Raw genomic sequence first — 18,598 nt, 5'->3', positions numbered from 1 at the left:
AGAAATAGAAAAAGAAAATTTTTGAAGAGATTATAGTTGAAAAGTTCCCCAACTGGAAAAGTCAATCAAGTCCAAGAGGCACAAAGAGTCCCATACAGGATAAACCCAAGGAGAAACATGCCAAGACACATACTCATCAAACTAACAAAGACTAAACACAAAGAAAGAATATTAAAAGCAGCAAAGGAGAAGTAACAAGTAACATATAAGGGAAACCCCATACGCTTAACAGCTGATCTTTCAGCGGAAACTCTGCAGGCCAGAAGGGAATGGCAGGATACATTTAAAGTACTGAAAGGGAAAAATCTACAACCAAGGTTACTTTACCTGGCAAGGATATCATTCAAAATTGATGGAGAAATCAAGAGCTTTTCAGACAAGCAAAAGTTAAGAGAATTCAGTACCACCAAACCAGCTTTACAACAAGTGTTAAAGGGACTTATATAGTCAAGAAATACAAGAGAAGAAAAAATATCTACAAAATCAACCCCAAACAATTAAGAAAATAGCAATTGGAACATACACATCAACAATTACTTTAAATGTAAATGGACTAAATGATCTAACCAAAAGACAAAGACTGGTTGAATGGATAATAAAACAAGACCCATATATATGCTGTCTACAAGAAACCCACTTCAGACCTCAAGACTCATATAGACTGAAAGTGAGAGGATGGAAAAATATATTCCACGCAAATGGGAAGCAAAAGAAAGCTGGAGTAGCAATCCTAATATCAGACAAAATAGACATTAAAATAAAGAAGATTACAAGAGATAAGGAAGGTCACTACATAATGATCAAAGGATCAATCCAAGAGGAAGACATAACAATTGTAAATATCTATGCACCCAACATAGGAGCACCTCAGTACATAAGACAAACACTAACAGACATAAAAGGAGAAATTGACAGTAACACAATAACAGTAGGAGACTTTAACACCCCACTCACAGCAATGGACAGATCATCAACACAGAAAATAAGGAAATAAATCTTAAATAATACATTAGATGAGATGGATCTCATTGATATCTTCAGGACATTCCATCCAAATGCAGAAGAATATACCTTCTTCTCAAGTGTACATGGAACATTCTCCAGGATAGACAACATCTTGGGTTACAAATGAAACCTCAATAAATTTAAGAAAACTGAAATTGTATCATGCATCTTCTCTGACCACAATGAGACTAGATATCAACTACAAGAAAAAAACTGTAAAAAACACAAACACATGGAGATTAACCAATACATTTCTAAATAACCAACATGTTACTGAAGAAATCAAAAGGGAAATCAAAAATTTCTAGGAACAAATGACAATGAAAACTTAACAACTCAAAACCTATGGGATACAGCAAAAGCAGTTCTAAGAGGGAAGTTTATAGCAATACAATCCTACCTTAAGAAACAAGAAAAACATCGAATAGACAACCTAACTTTACACCTAAAACAACTGGAAAAAGAAGAATAAAAAATCCCAAAATTAGTAGAAGGAAAGAAATCATAAATATCAGAGCAGAAATAAGTGAAAAAGAAATGAAAGAAACAATAGTAACGATTAATAAAACTAAAAGGTGGTTCTTTGAGAAGATAAACAAAATTGACAAACCTTTAGCCAGAATCATAAAGAAAAAAAGAGAGAAGAATCAAATCAACAAAATTAGAAATGAAAAAGGAGAGGTTACAACAGACAGAAATACAAATGCAGAAATACAAAGGATTATAAGAGACTATTATGAACAACCATATGGCAATAAAATGGATAACCTGGAAGAAATGGACAGATGCTTAGTAAAGTTCAATCTTCCAAGACTGAACAAGGAAGAAACAGAAATTATGAAAAACCAAATTACAAGCACTGAAATTGAAGCTGTGATAAAAAATCTCCCAAAAAACAAAAGCCCAGGACCAGATAGCTTTACAGGAAAATTCTATCAAACATTTAAAGAGCTAGTGCTATCCTTCTAAAACTCTTTCAAAAAATTGCAGAGAAAGGAACACTTCCAAACTCATTCTATGGGGCCACCATCACCCTGATACCAAAACCATACAAAGACAACACACAAAAAAGAAAACTACAGGCCAATATCCCTGGTGAACATAGATGCAAAAATCCTCAACAAAATTTTAGCAAACAGAATTCAGCAACACATCAAAAAGCTCATACACCATGATCAAGTTGTGTTTATTCCATGGATGCAAGGATTTTTCAATACAAGCAAATCAATCAATGTGATACATGATATTAACAAATCAAAAGATAAAAACCATATGATAATCTCAGTAGATGCAAAAAAGCCTTTGACAAAATTCAACACCCATTTATAAAAACTTCAAAAAAACCTCAACATAGTAAAGGCCATATATGAAGAGCCTACAGCAAACATTATTCTCAATGGTGAAAAACTGAAAGCATTCCCCCTAAGATCAGGAACAAGACAAGGGTATCCATTTTCACCACTATTATTCAACATAGTTCTGGAAGTCCTAGCTACAGCAATCAGAAAAGAAAAAGAAATAAAAGGAATCCAGATTGGAAAAGAAGAAGTCTGTTTGCAGATGACATGATGCTGTACATAGAAAACCCTAAGGATAGTATCAGGAAATTACTAGAGCTAATCAGTAAATTTAGCAAAGTTTCAGGATACAAAATCAATACACAGAAGTCACTTGCATTTCTATATACTAACAATGAAAAATCAGAGAGAAATTAAGGAATCAATCCCATTCACCATTGCAAAACATAATTATCTAGGGATAAACTTACCTAAGGAGACAAAATAGCTGTATACAGAAAATTATAAGATACTGATGAAACAAATCAAAGATGACATAAATGGATCAAGAGATATTCTATATTCCTGGGTAGGAAGAATCAATATTGTGAAAATGACTATACTACCAAACACAACCTACAGATTCAATGCAATCCCTATCAAATTACCAATGGCATTTTTCACAGAACTAGAGCAAAAATTTTCACAATTCATATGGAAACACAAAAGACCCTGAATAGCCAAAGCAGTCTTGAGAAAGAAGCGTGGAGCTAGAGGACTGACTGACTAGAGGACTTCCTGACTTCAGATTATACTACAAAGCTACAGTCATCAAGACAGCATGATAGTGGCACAAAAACAGAAATATAGACCAATGGAACAAGACAGAAAGCCCAGAAAAAAACCATGCACCGATGGGTACTTTATTTTTGACAAAGGAGTCAAGAATATACAATGGGGCAAAGACAGCCTCTTCAATAAATGGTGCTGGGAAAACTGGACAGCTACATGTAAAATAATGAAATTAGAACACTTCTTAACACCATATACAAAGATAAACTCAAAATCGATTAAAGACCTAAACATAAGACCAGAAACTATAACACCCTTAGAGGAAAACACAGGCAGAACACTCAGTGACATATATTAAAGCAAGAGCCTCTATGACCCACCTCCTAGAGTAATGGAAATGAAAACAAAATCAAACAAGTGGAATCTGATTAAACTTAAAAGCTTTTGGAAAGCAAAGGAAACTATCAGCAAGGCGAAAAGACAACCCTCAGAATGGGAGAAAATGATAGCAAATAAAACAACTGACAAAGGATTAATTTCCAAAATATACAAGCAGCTCATACAACTCAATAACAGAAAAACAAACAACCCAATCAAAAACTGGGAAAAAGACCTAAACAGACATTTCTCCAAAGAAGACACACAGATGGCTAACAAACACATGAAAAGGTGCTCAACATTGCTCATTATTCAGTTCAGTTCAGTTCAGTCGCTCAGTCGTGTCCAGCTCTTTGCGACCCCATGAATTGCAGCACACCAGGCCTCCCTGTCCATCACCAACTCCCAGAGTTCACTCAGACTCACGTCCATTGAATCAGTGATGCCATCCAGCCATCTCATCTTCTGTCGTCCCCTTCTCCTGCCCCCGATCCCTCCCAGCATCAGAGTCTTTTCCAATGAGTCAACTCTTCACATGAGGTGGCCAAAGTACTGGAGTTTCAGCTTCAGCATCATTCCCTCCAAAGAAATCCCAGGGCTGATCTCCTTCAGAATGGACTGGTTGGATCTCCTTGCAGTCCAAGGGACTCTCAAGAGTCTTCTCCAACACCACAATTCAAAAGCATCAATTCTTCGGCATTCAGCCTTCTTCACAGTCCAACTCTCACATCCATACATGACCACAGGAAAACCCATAGCTTTGACTAGACGGACCTTTGTTGGCAAAGTAACGTCTCTGCTTTTCAATATGCTATCTAGGTTGGTCCTAACTTTTCTTCCAAGGAGTAAGTGTCTTTTAATTTCATGGCTGCAGTCACCATCTGCAGTGATTTTGGAGCCCAGGAAAATAAAGTCTGACACTGTTTTCACTGTTTCCCCATCTATTTCCCATGAAGTGATGGGACCAGATGCCATGATCTTCGTTTTCTGAATGTTGAGCTTTAAGCCAACTTTTTCACTCTCCACTTTCACTTTTATCAAGAGGCTTTTGAGTTCCTCTTCACTTTCTGCCATAAGGGTGGTGTCATCTGCATATCTGAGGTTATTGATATTTTTCCCGGCAATCTTGATTCCAGCTTGTGTTTCTTCCAGTCCAGCGTTTCTCATGATGTACTCTGCATATAAGTTAAATAAACAGGGTGACAATATACAGCCTTGATGTACTCCTTTTCCTATTTGGAACCAGTCTGTTGTTCCATGTCCAGTTCTAACTGTTGCTTCCTGACCTGCACACAAATTTCTCAAGAGGCAGATCAGGTGGTCTGGTATTCCCATCTCTTGAAGAATTTTCCACAGCTTATTGTGATCCACACAGTCAAAGGCTTTGGCATAGTCAATAAAGCAGAAATAGATGTTTTTCTGGAACTCTCTTGCTTTTTCCATGATCCAGCAGATGTTGGCAATTTGATCTCTGGTTCCTCTTCCTTTTCTAAAACCAGCTTGAACATCAGGAAGTTCATGGTTCACATATTGCAGAAGCCTGGCTTGGAGAATTTTGAGCATTACTTTACTAGCATGTGAGATGAGTGCAATTGTGAGGTAGTTTGAGCATTCTTTGGCATTGGCTTTCTTTGGGATTGGAATGAAAACTGACTTTTTCCAGTCCTGTGGCCACTGCTGAGGTTTCCAAATTTGCTGGCATATTGAGTGCAGCACTGTCACAGCGTCATCTTTCAGGATTTGAAATAGCTCAACTGGAATTCCATTACCTCCACTAGCTTTGTTTGTAGTGATGCTTTCTAAGGCCCACTTGACTTCACATTCCAGGATGTCTGGCTCTAGGTGAGTGATCACACCATCGTGATTATCTGGGTTGTGAAGATCTCTTTTGTACAGTTCTTCTGTGTATTCTTGCCACCTCTTCTTAATATCTTCTGCCTCTGTTAGGTCCATATCATTTCTGTCCTTTATCGAGCCCATCTTTGCATGGAATGTTCCCTTGGTATCTCTAATTTTTTTAAGAGATCTCTAGTCTTTCCCATTCTGTTGTTTTCCTCTATTTCTTTGCATTGATCGCTGAGGAAGGCTTTCTAATGTCTTCTTGCTATTCTTTGGAACTCTGCATTCATTTACTTATATCTTTCCTTTTCTCATTTGCTTTTCTCTTCTCTTCTTTTCACAGCTATTTGTAAGGCCTACCCAGACAGCCATTTTGCTTTTTTGCATTTCTTTTCCATGGGGATGGTCTTGATCCCTGTCTCCTGTACAATGTCATGAACCTCATTCCATAGTTCATCAGGCACTCTATCTATCAGATCTAGGCCCTTAAATCTATTTCTTACTTCCACTGTATAATCATAAGGGATTTGATTTAGGTCATACCTGAATGCTCTAGTGGTTTTCCCTACTTTCTTCAATTTAAGTCTGAATTTGGTAATAAGGAGTTCATGATCTGAGCCCCAGTCAGCTCCTGGTCTTGTTTTTGTTGACTGTATAGAGAAAACGAAGATCATGGCATCCGATCCCATTACTTCATGGGTAATAGATGGGGAAACAGTGGAAACAGAGTCAGACTTTACTTTTTTGGGCTCCAAAATCACTGCAGATGGTGACTGCAGCCATGAAATTAAAAGACGCTTACTCCGTGGAAGGAAAGTTATATCCAACCTAGATAGCATATTCAAAAGCAGAGACATTACTTTGCCAACAAAGGTCCGTCTAGTCAAGGCTATGGGTTTTCCTTTGGTCATGTATGGATGTGAGAGTTGGACTGTGAAGAAGGCTGAATGCTGAAGAATTGATGCTTTTGAATTGTGGTGTTGGAGAAGACTCTTGAGAGTCCCTTGGACTGCAAGGAGATCCAACCAGTCCATTCTGAAGGAGATCAGCCCTGGGATTTCTTTGGAGAGAATGATGCTGAAGCTGAAACTCCAGTACTTTGGCCACCTCATGCGAAAAGTTGACTCATTGGAAAAGACTCTGATGCTGGGAGGGATTGGGGGCAGGAGGAGAAGGGGACGACAGAAGATGAGATGGCTGGATGGCATCACTGACTCGATGGACGTGAGTCTGAGTGAACTCTGGGAGTTGGTGATGGACAGGGAGGCCTGGCGTGCTGCGATTCATGGAGTTGCAAAGAGTTGGACACGACTGAGCGACTGAACTGAACTGAACTGAATAGAGCTTCTCCATCTTTGGCTGCAAAGAATATAATCAATCTGATTTTGGTGTTGACCATCTGGTGATGTCCATGTCCATGTCCATGTCTCATTATTAAAGAAATGCAAATCAAAACTACAATGAGATATCACCTCACACTGGTCAGAATGAAAAAGAATCAAAAAGTCTGCAGACAATAAATGCTGGAGAGGGTGTGGAGAAAAGCAAACGCTCCTGCACTGTTGCTGGGAATGTAAACTGATGCAGCCACTATGGAAGGCGGTATGGAGATTCCTTAAAAACTAGGAATAAAACCACCAAATGACCCAGCAATCTCACTACTAGGCATATACCCTGAGGAAAACAAAATTTAAAGAGACACATTTATCCTATTGTTCATTACAGCACTATTTACAACAGCTAGAACATGGAAGCAACCTAGATGTCCATCGACAGAGAATGGATAAAGAAGTTTTGGTACATATACACAATGGAATATTATTCAGCCATAAGAAGGAACATCTTTGAGTTAGTTCTAATGAGGTAGATGAACCTAGAGCCTATTATACAGAGTGAAGTAAGTCAGAAAGAGAAAGACAAATATTGTATTCTAACATATACATATGCAATCTAGATCTAGAAAAATGGTACTGAAGAATTTATTTACAGAGCAGCAATGGAGAAACAGACATAGAGAACAGACTTATGGACATGGGGAGAGGTGAGGAGAGGGTGAGATGTATGGAAAGAGTAACATGGAAACTTATATTACCATATGTAAAATAGATAGCCAATGGGAATTTGCTGTATGGCTCAGGACACTCAAACAGGAGCTCTATATCAATCTAGAGGGATGGGATGGGGAGGGAGATGGGAGGGAGGTTCAAAAGGGAGGGGATATATGTACACCTATGGCTTATTCATGTTGAGGTTTGACAGAAAACAACAAAATTCTGTAAAGCAAATATCCTTCAATTAAAAAATAAATTTTAAAAATAAAATAAAATTAACGATCTGGAAAAAAAAAAAAAAGATTCCATAGTCTGGATGCTCCACATTTCTTTACACTATCTTGATGAGCATCTGGGTTGTTTTCGCTTTCTAGCTGTCATGAATTATGGTGCTGTGAACATTTATATGTGTTTCTGGGTGGACATATGTTGTTAGTTTTAATGGGTATATACCTAGGAATGGAATTATTTGTTGGGTTATGTGGTATCTGTATGTTTAACTTTTTGATGAGCTACTGTTTAGACTTGTCCAAGGTGGCAGCATCATTTTATATTCCCCTTCAGCAATGTTTGAGAATTCCAGTTTCCCTACACCCTTGCCAACAGTTGTTTTATCTGTCTTTTGGGTTATAGCCATTCAAGGGGTGTGAAATGGTATCCCGTTGTGGTTATGATTTGCATTGCCCCAAGAGAATGGGGCAGAACCCTTTTAAGAATGGCAATTCATGGAATTCCCTGGCAATCTAGTGGTTAGAATTCCAGGTTTTCACTGCTGGGGGCTCAGGTTCAATCCCTGTTCAGGGAACTAGGGTCCTACAAGCCATGCAGTGTGGCCAAAAAAAAAAAAAAAAAGGTGGGGGGTGATGTAGTGGGAAGATGCAGAAGAACATGCTGCTTATGTTTAAAGTAATGTCTAAAAATAACACTATTTCCTCAGTAAACCTGCTCTAGAACTTACGTGTTCTGGCAGTTCAGAGCTGCTGTAATCAGAGGAAACATCCACATTGGAGAGAAATGTTCTTAGGTCGCTCCCACAGAATTCACACTTGGGTGATTCCTCCTCCTCTTCTTCCTTCAGAGAGGAGAGAAAAAATGAAGATATGCCCACATGGAGGCCCAGAGCCTCTCAGAGCAGGAGAAGCCAGAGCCCTGGGCAAGGCCAGCGAATCTACATTTCAAAGAGTGTGGCTGGAAAAGAGAGCTGGCCAATCAGCTGCCGCCACCCTGAACCTAAACTAGTGTCAAGGCCCATCTCAGAAGACCTGAAAGGTCTGCCTGGGATTCAGGTGGAACCAGCCCTGCCCAGAGACCAGTGCAGGGACAGCTCTGTGGAAGGGAGCCCCCAAGGCCTTCCTCAAGCTCAGGCCCATCTCTGGGTGTCAGGGGAAGAAAGCTCAATACAAGCTCTTGTGCTTCAGAAAAACGAAGCTGCTGTGTTTGCAATGCAAGAGACCTGGTTCAATCCCTGGGTCAGCAATATCCCCTGTAGAAAGGAATGGCCACGCACTCCAGTATTCTTGCCTGGAAAATTCCATGGACAAAGGAAACTGGTGGGCTATATAGTCCATGGGGTTGCAAAGAGTTGGACATGACTGCACGATTAACACTTATGCTTGAGGAAAGAATTTCTTTCTTCAAGAAAGAATTTACATTACATGATGTATTTAATGTGTCACCACGCATTAGAATTGCTTAGTTCAATGTGCTGCACAAAATAACAGTGAACACCAACCATGTTGCTGCATCCACAGGGCGTTCCTGTCAACTCCTGCACACATATCTGTGCTGCCCTGTCTCACTTGTTGGTGAATCTTATTTTCAGCAAATAAGGCTGTACCTTTAGTGTGCCCCAGAAGAAGTAATCAAGGAGGTTCCAGTTTGGGGAGTGTGCAGCTCTCAGCACAAGTCCAAGTTTGGAAATAATCATACTGCCAGTCAGTCCCATACCTCTTTGGCCAAGCAAGGTGGTGTGCGTCCTGTCGGAATGACTAAGGTGACCTCTCCCTTGCCCATTGAAAGCAGACATTAATTGGTCACTTAACACTATTAAATACAGCTAACGCTCACTGTGCTTCCAGGTTTATGGCCATTGTTATAGGTTGAACTGTGTTCCTCCAAAGGCTATGTTAATCCTAATCCCTGGTACCTGTGAATGTGGCCTGACTTAGAATGGGGTCTCTGAAGATGCAATGAAGTTAAGAGGAGGTCATTAGGGTGGGCAATAAAGCAATATGACTGGTATCCTTGGAGAAGTGGGACATTTGGACACAGACACACGCTGTGACAGTCAAGGCAGAGACTACAGTGATGCGGCCGCAAGCCAAGGAATGCCAATGACTGATGCCGTCACCAGAAGCTCAGAAGAGGCAAGAAGGGGCTCTCCCAGGCTGGACTTGTTGACACCTTGACTTTGGACTTTTAGCCTTCAGAACTGTGAGACAATACTTTTCTGTTGCCATAAGCCATAAGCCACCTAGTTTCTGGCATTTTGTTACAGAAGCCCTAGGAAATGAACACAGCCACCCTAAGTGCTATTTCAAGTAAGTGAGCTCTTAGCCTGCTTTTTTTTTTTTTTTAAAGTAAGTTCGGTCTTCCCTGGCAGTCCAGTTGTTAAGACTTTGCCTTCTAACGCAGGGAGTGTGGATTTCAGCCCTGGTTGGGGAACTAAGATCCCACATGACTCTTGGCCAAAAAACGAAAATATAAAACAGAAACAATTCTGTAACAAATTGAATAACAACTTTAAAAATGGTCCACATCAAAAAAAAAAAATCTTAAAAAAATTATGTTCAGTATCTTTTGTGCAAATCATCATGTGTCTTTTTACATCATTTATGACAGAAATAAAAAAAAATGTAAATGAAAATTACCTTGAACTTAATGCCTAAATTGGAACTCTCTTGTTTGAATGTCAGAATAGATGGTGGCCCAATGCTGGGTAATGTTCTCAGTGAGGGCTCAAAGAGTGTTATGAAGTCTTCCTTAAACTAAATTTTAAAAAGAGAGAAAGAAAAAAATGGAAGATTGAATAAGTGATTTTTACCATGAGTATGGTGTACTAGTTGGGTTGATAAACATCTCTTACCTCCAGTTCACATAAAATACTTAGTTTTGGTTCTTCTGGGTTAATTATCCATTTTGCTGAAGAAAAAAAGGGACAGATTTAGAAGGAAAGTTAAAAACTTTTATGCAGTGTAGTTTGAAAACCATTTTCTGTAAAGTCCTAGCCCATCACACACACACACACACACACACACACACACACACACAGAGTCTAAATGCCCTGAAACCCTACCTTCACCACCTTCTTGCATATATTCTTTTTTTATTGGAATATAATTGCTTTACAATGTTGTGTTAGTTTCTGCTATATTCTTGGGGGAGCTCTTTTCTAAAGGGGTTGGACGCCATCCACGTTCAGGCAGACTCCTTAAGGGCAGTTTGTCTGTGTTGGAGGTGGGGTTGATGCCAAACATCCAGTTACCTCTTAACTTAGATGCTGGATTTTCAGGTTCATCCTCCTTCTTTACAGAGGGCACTTTCTTCTCTGAAAAAAGAGTGTACATTTGTCAATCAGTCCTGACAAAGGAGAAAAGAAGTCTCATAGAAAAGAAAATACGCCTCTTAGGAAAATAAGTGCCCTTATTGTGTTTATCTTTTAATGTTTTTCCTTTTCCCAAATAACATGTTATCAACAGTAAATAACAAACAGAGGAGGTGCACCACTAATGAAACACATTAAAAAATGTTTCCTGGGGCTTCCCAGGTGGCACTAGTGATAAAGAACCCGCCTGCCAATGCAGGAGACATAAAAGACTTTTCCTTGCTGCTTTTGAGTCTCAGAATACTACAGGAATGCACATTTTACTTGATTATAATCATGGTTTGCAGGCCCTTTTGTGTTCTGCCTTTTAAGCATACCATTCTGTCTAATTTATGACCATCATTCTGCAAAAGAGTCTTCAGCGGGAGGAGTGCTGGGCTGGGGTCAAGTAGTTCCCATTCAAAACACTGAATTAAACCACCATGATAATTCCCTCTGCAGATTCCAGGGCAATACTGGGAATGGGAAAGACAGCCATCAGCACACAGGCCACTTGGAATAAATGTCTAGAAGGTTAAACAAATGAGATTGGCATGATGAAAAACCAATCAGAACAATCCACAATGGGACAGAGGTAAAGGGGGAGGGTGGGCCCATTCTCCCAGTACAGCCAGAGCTGGTGCTGGAAAAAGAGATAGGTGTCAGAGGATGAGACCCTTCCTCTGTGGTGGTGGAGGTTTAGTCGCTAAGTCGTGTCCGACTCTTGCGACCACATGGACTGTAGCCTGCCAGGATCCTCTGTCCATGGAATTCTCCAAGCAAGAATATTGGAGTGGGTTGCCATTTCCTTCTCCAACTTCCTATGTGGAGGATCTGAATAATTTTATTTTTTTAAGTGGACCATTTTTTAAAGTCTTCATTAAATTTGTCACAGTATTACTTCTGTTGTTTATGTCCTGGTTTTTTTGGTAGTGAGGCATGTGGCATCTTAACTCCCTGACTAGGGATCAAACCCATATCCCCTGCATTGGAAGGTGAAGTTTTAGCCCCTGGACTTCCAGGGAAGCCCCTGAACAATTTAAAAATAAGCTTTAGGCATTTTGCCCAACAGAAATGCCAGCACAGATATTTTTTTAAAAAAGAGTGAACAAAGGTTTTCATTAAAGTATTTTTTGTTATAGTGAAGAGGTCAAAACACCAAACCAAACCAAATCAAATGACCTTGAAACATCTAACAATCAGATGTATTACATAAGTCACAGTAAGTATATAAGGGAATATATATATAGGTGTATATGGTGTATATATAGGGAATGCTATAGGTATATAAGGGAACGCTACGTAGTCATTTCAAGAAAGTAGATCAGTTGTTCCTGACATAGGAAGGTAAAAAAAATTTTTTTAATTAAAAAAAGATAAAACTGCTGTTAATCACAGGAAATATAATTGTCTGGTAGACCTTTAACTGATAAATTATTAGAATTAGAAAGTTCAGCAAGAGAATCAGATAACAAGATTAATACAATCAATAATTTTCCTCAGTTCAGTTCAGTTGCTCAGTCACGTCCAACTCTTTGTAACCCCACGGACTGCAGCACGCCAGGCCTCCCTGTCCATCACCAACTCCTGGAGTTTACTCAAACTCATGTGCATTGAGTCAGTGATGCCATCCAACCATCTCATCCTCTGTTGTCCCCTTCTCCTCCCACCTTCAGTCTTTCCCAGCATCAGGGTCTTTTCAAACGAGTTTATACATGGACAATAACCAATTAGAAAATATAATAGAAAAAAATTCCAATTGTTATATCAATAAAGACAACTGCAAAACATCTCAGAATAAATTAATTAGAGCTACAAATAAGTTCTCTATTAAAAGGAACTATAAAAGAAGATATGAAAAAAGTACATGTACAAAAGTACAATGTACATTAGTAATGTACATTGAAAATGTACATTAGGCTCCTGTTGTTCAAAGAAGGAAACTATTCGATGAGGTGGCTCTAATAATGCCTTGGTAGCCAACTGTTAGCAAAAGGGAAACCTAAGCCAGAGCCAAGGTTAATGCCTCAAGGTTAAGAACAGCTAACTGCAAACAGCCAACTGGGCTTTCCCAAATAATGCAACCTTAAGCAATAGCCAATCAAATAACTTCCTTGGTTTGCTCTTTCGACTTCTCTATAAAAACCTCTCCAGAGCTCTCCTCTGTGGAATGCTCCTAACCATATCTGGTTTGGCGCTGGCCAATTCCAATCCATATCTGCTCAAGTAAACTCTAAAAAAATGGAAAATGTCTCAGTTTATCTTTTAATGCTGCAAAGCAAGATCAAAGAGTCAACTTGTCAAGTTCCGCTGAAAAACCTCATCACAATTACTTGGACTATATAGATTAATTTGGGAATAATTAACAAGTTTGCTGCTGCTGCTAAGTCGCTTCAGTTGTGTCCAACTCTGTGCGACTCCATAACGGCAGCCCACCAAGCTCTCCCGTCCCTGGGATTCTCCAGGCAAGAACCCTGGAGTGGGTTGCCATTTCCTCCTCCAATGCATGAAAGTAAAAAGTGCAAGTGAAGTCGTTCAGTTGTTTCTGACTCTTAGCGACCCCACGGACTGCAGCCTACCAGGCTCCTCCGTCCATGGGATTTTCCAGGCAAGAGTACTGGAGTGGGGTGCCATTGCCTTCTCCAACAAATTTTCTAATAGTAGGTTTAATATTATATTAACATATGATATTAATTCTACATCTGATTTTTATGTTAGATTGTGTCACTCCTCTGGGCAGGCCCTCCAGTGACTTCGGACTTCATTCTCATTGAATAAGATCTGGTCCTCACCATCTCTCTGACCTTATTACCTAGAATTCACTTCCTTCCTCACTCCACTGCAGCCACTCTGGCTGCCTCCATTGTTTTAGAGGGAAGTGCTTGCTCTTCCCTATGCCTGTAACACTCTTTCCCCAGAGATCATCATCACTCTCACACTTCGAGGTCTGTACTCAAACACTTCAGTTTCTCAGTGAAGATTTCCCTGAGCATCCTGTGTAAACTTTGACCCACTTGTCCAGCACTTCCCAGCCCTCTGCCTGCTCTATTTTTCTCCTTAGCACTTACATCATCTAAGCCATTGTGCATTTACTTGCTTTGTGTATTATTTATGTCACTATCACCGTCACCTCCATCCCCCACACTTTAATAGAAGACCACTGAGACAGGGGTTTGTCTGCTTTATTCATTGCTGTGACGCTAGAATAGGAAACTGACCTATGACAGGTACTTGACCTATTACAGGTATGTGCTCTGTAAACATCTGATGAACATACGATCCAACATACAACAAATAATAAAGTTTAAAGGAAAGGCTGTTCATAATGATCACTTCTGAGGAATATACTGAGTAAGTTAAAAACTTAATGTTCCCATTATATTTTTCTTAATGGTTTGATGTTTAAAAAACAGCATGCATATGTTACTTCTATAATAAAAAACAGAGATATGTATCAAAATATGATGGCAGACTATCTCTTGATGTGAACACAGGTGCTACCATTTACTAAAGACTCAGTGCCAAGGATTTTCAATGTTGAATCTCACTTTGATCTTCATAATGGTCCTATGAGACAAGGATTATTATGGCCAAGAGAGGAAGAAGGAGAGTCAGTGAGGTTAACTGACTTGCCTAGTTGTCACAGTGTTAGTTTGTGTTGGTGCTAGGGTTTAATTCTACCTCCCCTGGTCGCCTACCCCCATGCTCTTTCCAGCATGCAGTCCCACCTCCCAGCAAAAGCTTCAGAACCAAACCACTCACTGGGCTTCTCCATGTCAGCCAATTCTTGAAGCCAACTTTCTTCTGTTTGTATTGATACTGGAACTTTTGGATGCAGACTGTGATAGATAGCCCTGAAATTTAGACAAAATGCTTGTTTTCAGTATACCTAGAGAGTTGTTAGCAGTCCTTTTAAATCTGGTACATTTAACAATCAAATAACAAATGTCCCTAGAAGACCCTGATTTCTTGGAAATATTTTCTTCCATTCTTATGTCTTCAGTAAAGTCAGGCACACTGTGCTAGTGTCGTATCTGTTCTTTGCAAAGTACTCCTTTCTAAATCTTAGAGGCTCCCAATACCATATTATTTCTCTCAGAGAGTAAATTACCACCCCTCTCTCTGTGTATGTGTGTCATTATTGTTGGCATTGGCAATGATGGTATGTGTGTTTAAACATTTATTTGAATTTAAATTAGAACATACTGTTCGTTTTAAAATAGCTGTACAATAATCCAGTCTTTTTAAAGGGCTGAAGTTAAATGCATCGTAATTAAGCATTCTGTATTCATCCCACAAGTATTGTGGAGCTTTATCAGTCAGTTAACATTGACATAACCGGAAGCAGGAATTTACTGACTAGCTAAAATGACTGTTACTGGTAACAAATAAATAGTAACTATTGCTTTTCAAGTTCCTTTGCCTCTTTGAGTTTCAGGGGTTTTTTGTTTGTTTGTTTGTTTTGCAGTAATTTGCTGGCTCTTCTAAAAATATCAGACAAAAATTTCCCAAAGAGTTTAGTCAACGTTAGGACTGTTACTTTTTCACCTTTCTCAGTTCTCTTATGTCTCCACCTTCCTTTTTTGAAGCTTTGTTTCTGGTACATTGTGTGTTTTAATTCTGAAATGACTGTACTGTAATGGCTGGAGAACTGCTCTGTTGAAGCCACTCCATCTGGGGGAGTCCTGTTTGTCTAACTTCCCAGGGAAACAAGTTACGAGACGAAGAGTAAAGGAACACGGAAGAAATTTTAAGACAGGCAAGAACTCAGAAATTTGACTGTCCATGAGATCAATACAAAATAATTACCTGAGGAATTTTCTCCAGCAAAAAGAAGAGGAATAAAAAGAAAAAGAGCAAAATGGAAATCAAGAAAGAATGGCCATTAGCCCAATTCAGAAAAATTGAAGACAACTAAAAACAACCAAGGGTTCAGAAGTTCTCCTTTTAGGAGCCAAGTTTTATGGACATAGGCTTTCATTTTCTTGTACAAGCGTGCAGTCACAGTATTGGTTTCTCAGCAAGAAATTATGAGTATTGGTTATTGGTTTCCAACTTTTAGAATCAACTTGCACCCAAAGCACTAAGAACTAATAATAATTACACAACACACAATCACAATAAAACTTAGTAAAGTAATATGACTTTATATGACTATATTATATATTTTAATAAAATCTGTTAAATAATTTGTTGTTTATTGGGAAAGTAAAGGGTAAGAGGAGAGAAGGAAGTAGCAGTTCATTAAGGTGTTAATTTTTTAAAAGAGTTAATAGTCACTAAAATTGATAAACCAAGAAGTAGAGATTTAAATACTCTAAAGTCTTAAAGGTTAGAAAAATTAAATATAATATAACTACTGAAAATGGAGAGGAGGGAAGTGGTGTGAGTTACATTCCTCAGCTTTCATGATGGAAGGTCAGTAGCTATGTTAATAAATCAAGTAATGAAAATCTGCTATTTAAATTTTACTGGAAACAAAACAAACTGTTAATAGTATGTTAACTCTGGTGAGTGGAAGAGGGAACAGAGAGGGGTACAGAAATCTACAGGTAAATAATAGGCCAGAGATGGGCAAGGACCCTGTCTCTATCCGCTCCAAAGTGTCTAACAGTGTAGATTAAAATTTTAAATATATATATATTAGTTGCAAATGCCCTGGATGATCTTACTCTACCTTCCTGACACGTTCATCCCCAAAGTAAACATCATTTTTAAAAAATAATAAGATGAAAACTGAAAACAATTTCTTACCTATCAAAATTCATTTCAGACATGTCTTTCCTAAATGTCTGAAATATTTTAGGAAAACCTGTTGAATAAAACACGAAACAATTTAGCCGTTCCATTTGAATCAATGGTTCTCAAAAGGTCACTTTTGCCCCCTAGGAAACATTTAGCAATATCTAAAGACATTTTGACAATTGTCACAAAGCCTAGTAGGGGCTAACTAGCAGAGTCAGATGTAGACAGGGATGCTGTTAAACATACCATAAAGCCGAGTACAGTCCCTCCTCCTGCCCTCAACACGCTCAGCCTCAGCAAAGAGTGATCCAGACCAAAATGTCAATACTGGGGGATGGACGAAATCTACTCTAAGCAACTGCTCTGCTTCCAAGTGGTTGGAGTGGTTTCAGTACACTTAGGCACAAATGTGAACTGTTTATTTATTTTTTTTTGGGGGGGGGGTAAGGGGAAGCAGGGCTGTTTCAATAGCAGAACATCCTTAAAGCACTACTCCTTCCTCTTCCTCGTGGTATGAGAGAGAGAGAGGCGGGAGGACAGAATGAACATGAGACAGAGGACACGATCACTGAATGCACTCGTACAAGTTATAAAGCGAGCACTCCGTACAGTACTGTCTGTTTCCTGTTTTAGGAGGATGCTTCCCCTTCATTCTAAACTATGAACTATCACAGCCGCTCAGCCAAGATTTCAGGGTCTTTGAGAGAAAGGACTGAGATACGGGTGTATGGGAAGTGGTGAGTGTATTTGGAAACTAACACCCCATAGACGAAGGTTATAGAGTAGTTGTATCAGCTCTCCCCTAGGGATCGGGAAGCCTTAGAGGAAAGGGCTCGGCGTCGGGGGCGAGGGGCGAGGGGGCGGTACTTTTTTGGGAGGAGATCCTGGAGGGGGCGCTGTCGCTGGGCACAGACGTCTGGCTCCACCACGACAGGCTCGGCGTCCTGAGCGTCAGCGTTGGGCTCAGGCTGGGGCTAATGACGCTGGCTAAGCGGGGGCGAGGCCAGCCTTCCTCACTGGCATCTCCGAAGTCCCAAAACTTCGAAAAGTACTCCTCGCTGAACCTCCCAAAGGCTTCCAGCTCCTTTTCCAGCTCCGCCACCGCCTGCTGGTCCTCTTCCTCCTCCTCCTCCTCCTCTTCCTCCTCCACCGCCTCCTCTTCTTCCTCCTCCTCCTCTTCCTCCACGTTCACCTCCTGCTCCTCTTCCTCCTCTTCCTCCTCCTCGTGGCCCTGCTCCTTCTCGGGCTTTCCGAAGCTGCGTTGCGAGTGCATGTTGGCCGTGGCAGGCGGGAAGCAGGATCCCCGCTAGCACAAAGGACACCGGCGGGTCCAGGGCCCGGGGGCGGGCCGCCTTCTGTGCGTCCGTCTCCTTGGGCAACCGCCCGCAGTTCGGCCTGGGAGCCTGGAGGTTAAAGTCGCAGGACCCCTCAGCCGGGAGGACTGGCGCTGGGAGGAGAGGGGCCGACGGGGACGGTAGCCAGGACCCCTGCAGATTCCTTTGGCATCTGCGTTCTGGACTCCAGCGGGAAATTCTAACGGCCTGCTGCTAACTGATCCTCCTTTCTAATTTCTCAGCTTATTTGGAGCCAGTCTTAAAAATTTTTTTTAATTAAAAAAAAAAAGGAGGTATAGTTGACTTAAAATATTGTATTAATTTCTAGTGTACAACACGATTCGATATTTTTGTAGAACTTCAGATCAGATCAGATCAGTCGCTCAGTCGTGTCCGACTCTGCGACCCCATGAATTGCAGCACGCCAGGCCTCCCTGTCCCGGAGGGAGAACTGTCCCAGAACTCCTGTCTCCCGGAGTTCTCTCAGACTCACGTCCATCGAGTCAGTGATGCCATCCAGCCATCTCATCCTCTGTCGTCCCCTTCTCCTCTTGCCCCCAATCCCTCCCAACATCAGAGTCTTGTCCAAGGAGT

The 18,598-nt window shown here is 40.3% G+C and overlaps 1 protein-coding gene across 3 annotated transcripts in view; it reads right to left on the bottom strand.

Annotated features, from left to right (window-relative positions):
* Positions 1-18,175, bottom strand: part of ERICH6 (glutamate rich 6) — a 49,809-nt gene extending 31,634 nt beyond the window's left edge. For 2 of the 3 annotated variants that reach the window (XM_061418932.1, XM_061418948.1), the window contains exons 1-7: positions 17,538-18,174; positions 16,680-16,737; positions 14,688-14,779; positions 10,827-10,889; positions 10,428-10,483; positions 10,213-10,329; positions 8,301-8,414 (exon numbers count right to left, since the gene is read on the bottom strand). In XM_061418932.1, the coding sequence (XP_061274916.1) occupies positions 8,301-8,414; positions 10,213-10,329; positions 10,428-10,483; positions 10,827-10,889; positions 14,688-14,779; positions 16,680-16,737; positions 17,538-17,943 (906 nt within the window). In that variant the 5' untranslated portion in view covers positions 17,944-18,174. Of the gene's footprint in view, positions 1-8,300; positions 8,415-10,212; positions 10,330-10,427; positions 10,484-10,826; positions 10,890-14,687; positions 14,780-16,679; positions 16,738-17,537 lie in introns of all 3 variants that reach the window. The other variant, XM_061418941.1, reaches the window with a different exon arrangement.
* Between the last annotated feature and the right edge of the window lie 423 nt (positions 18,176-18,598).

Source organism: Bos javanicus, chromosome 1 (assembly GCF_032452875.1).
Source record: "Bos javanicus breed banteng chromosome 1, ARS-OSU_banteng_1.0, whole genome shotgun sequence".
In the NCBI taxonomy this organism is placed as follows: domain Eukaryota; kingdom Metazoa; phylum Chordata; class Mammalia; order Artiodactyla; family Bovidae; genus Bos; species Bos javanicus.
The sequence above is the reverse complement of the archived record's forward strand: the minus strand, read 5'-3'. Positions and strand labels throughout refer to the sequence as shown.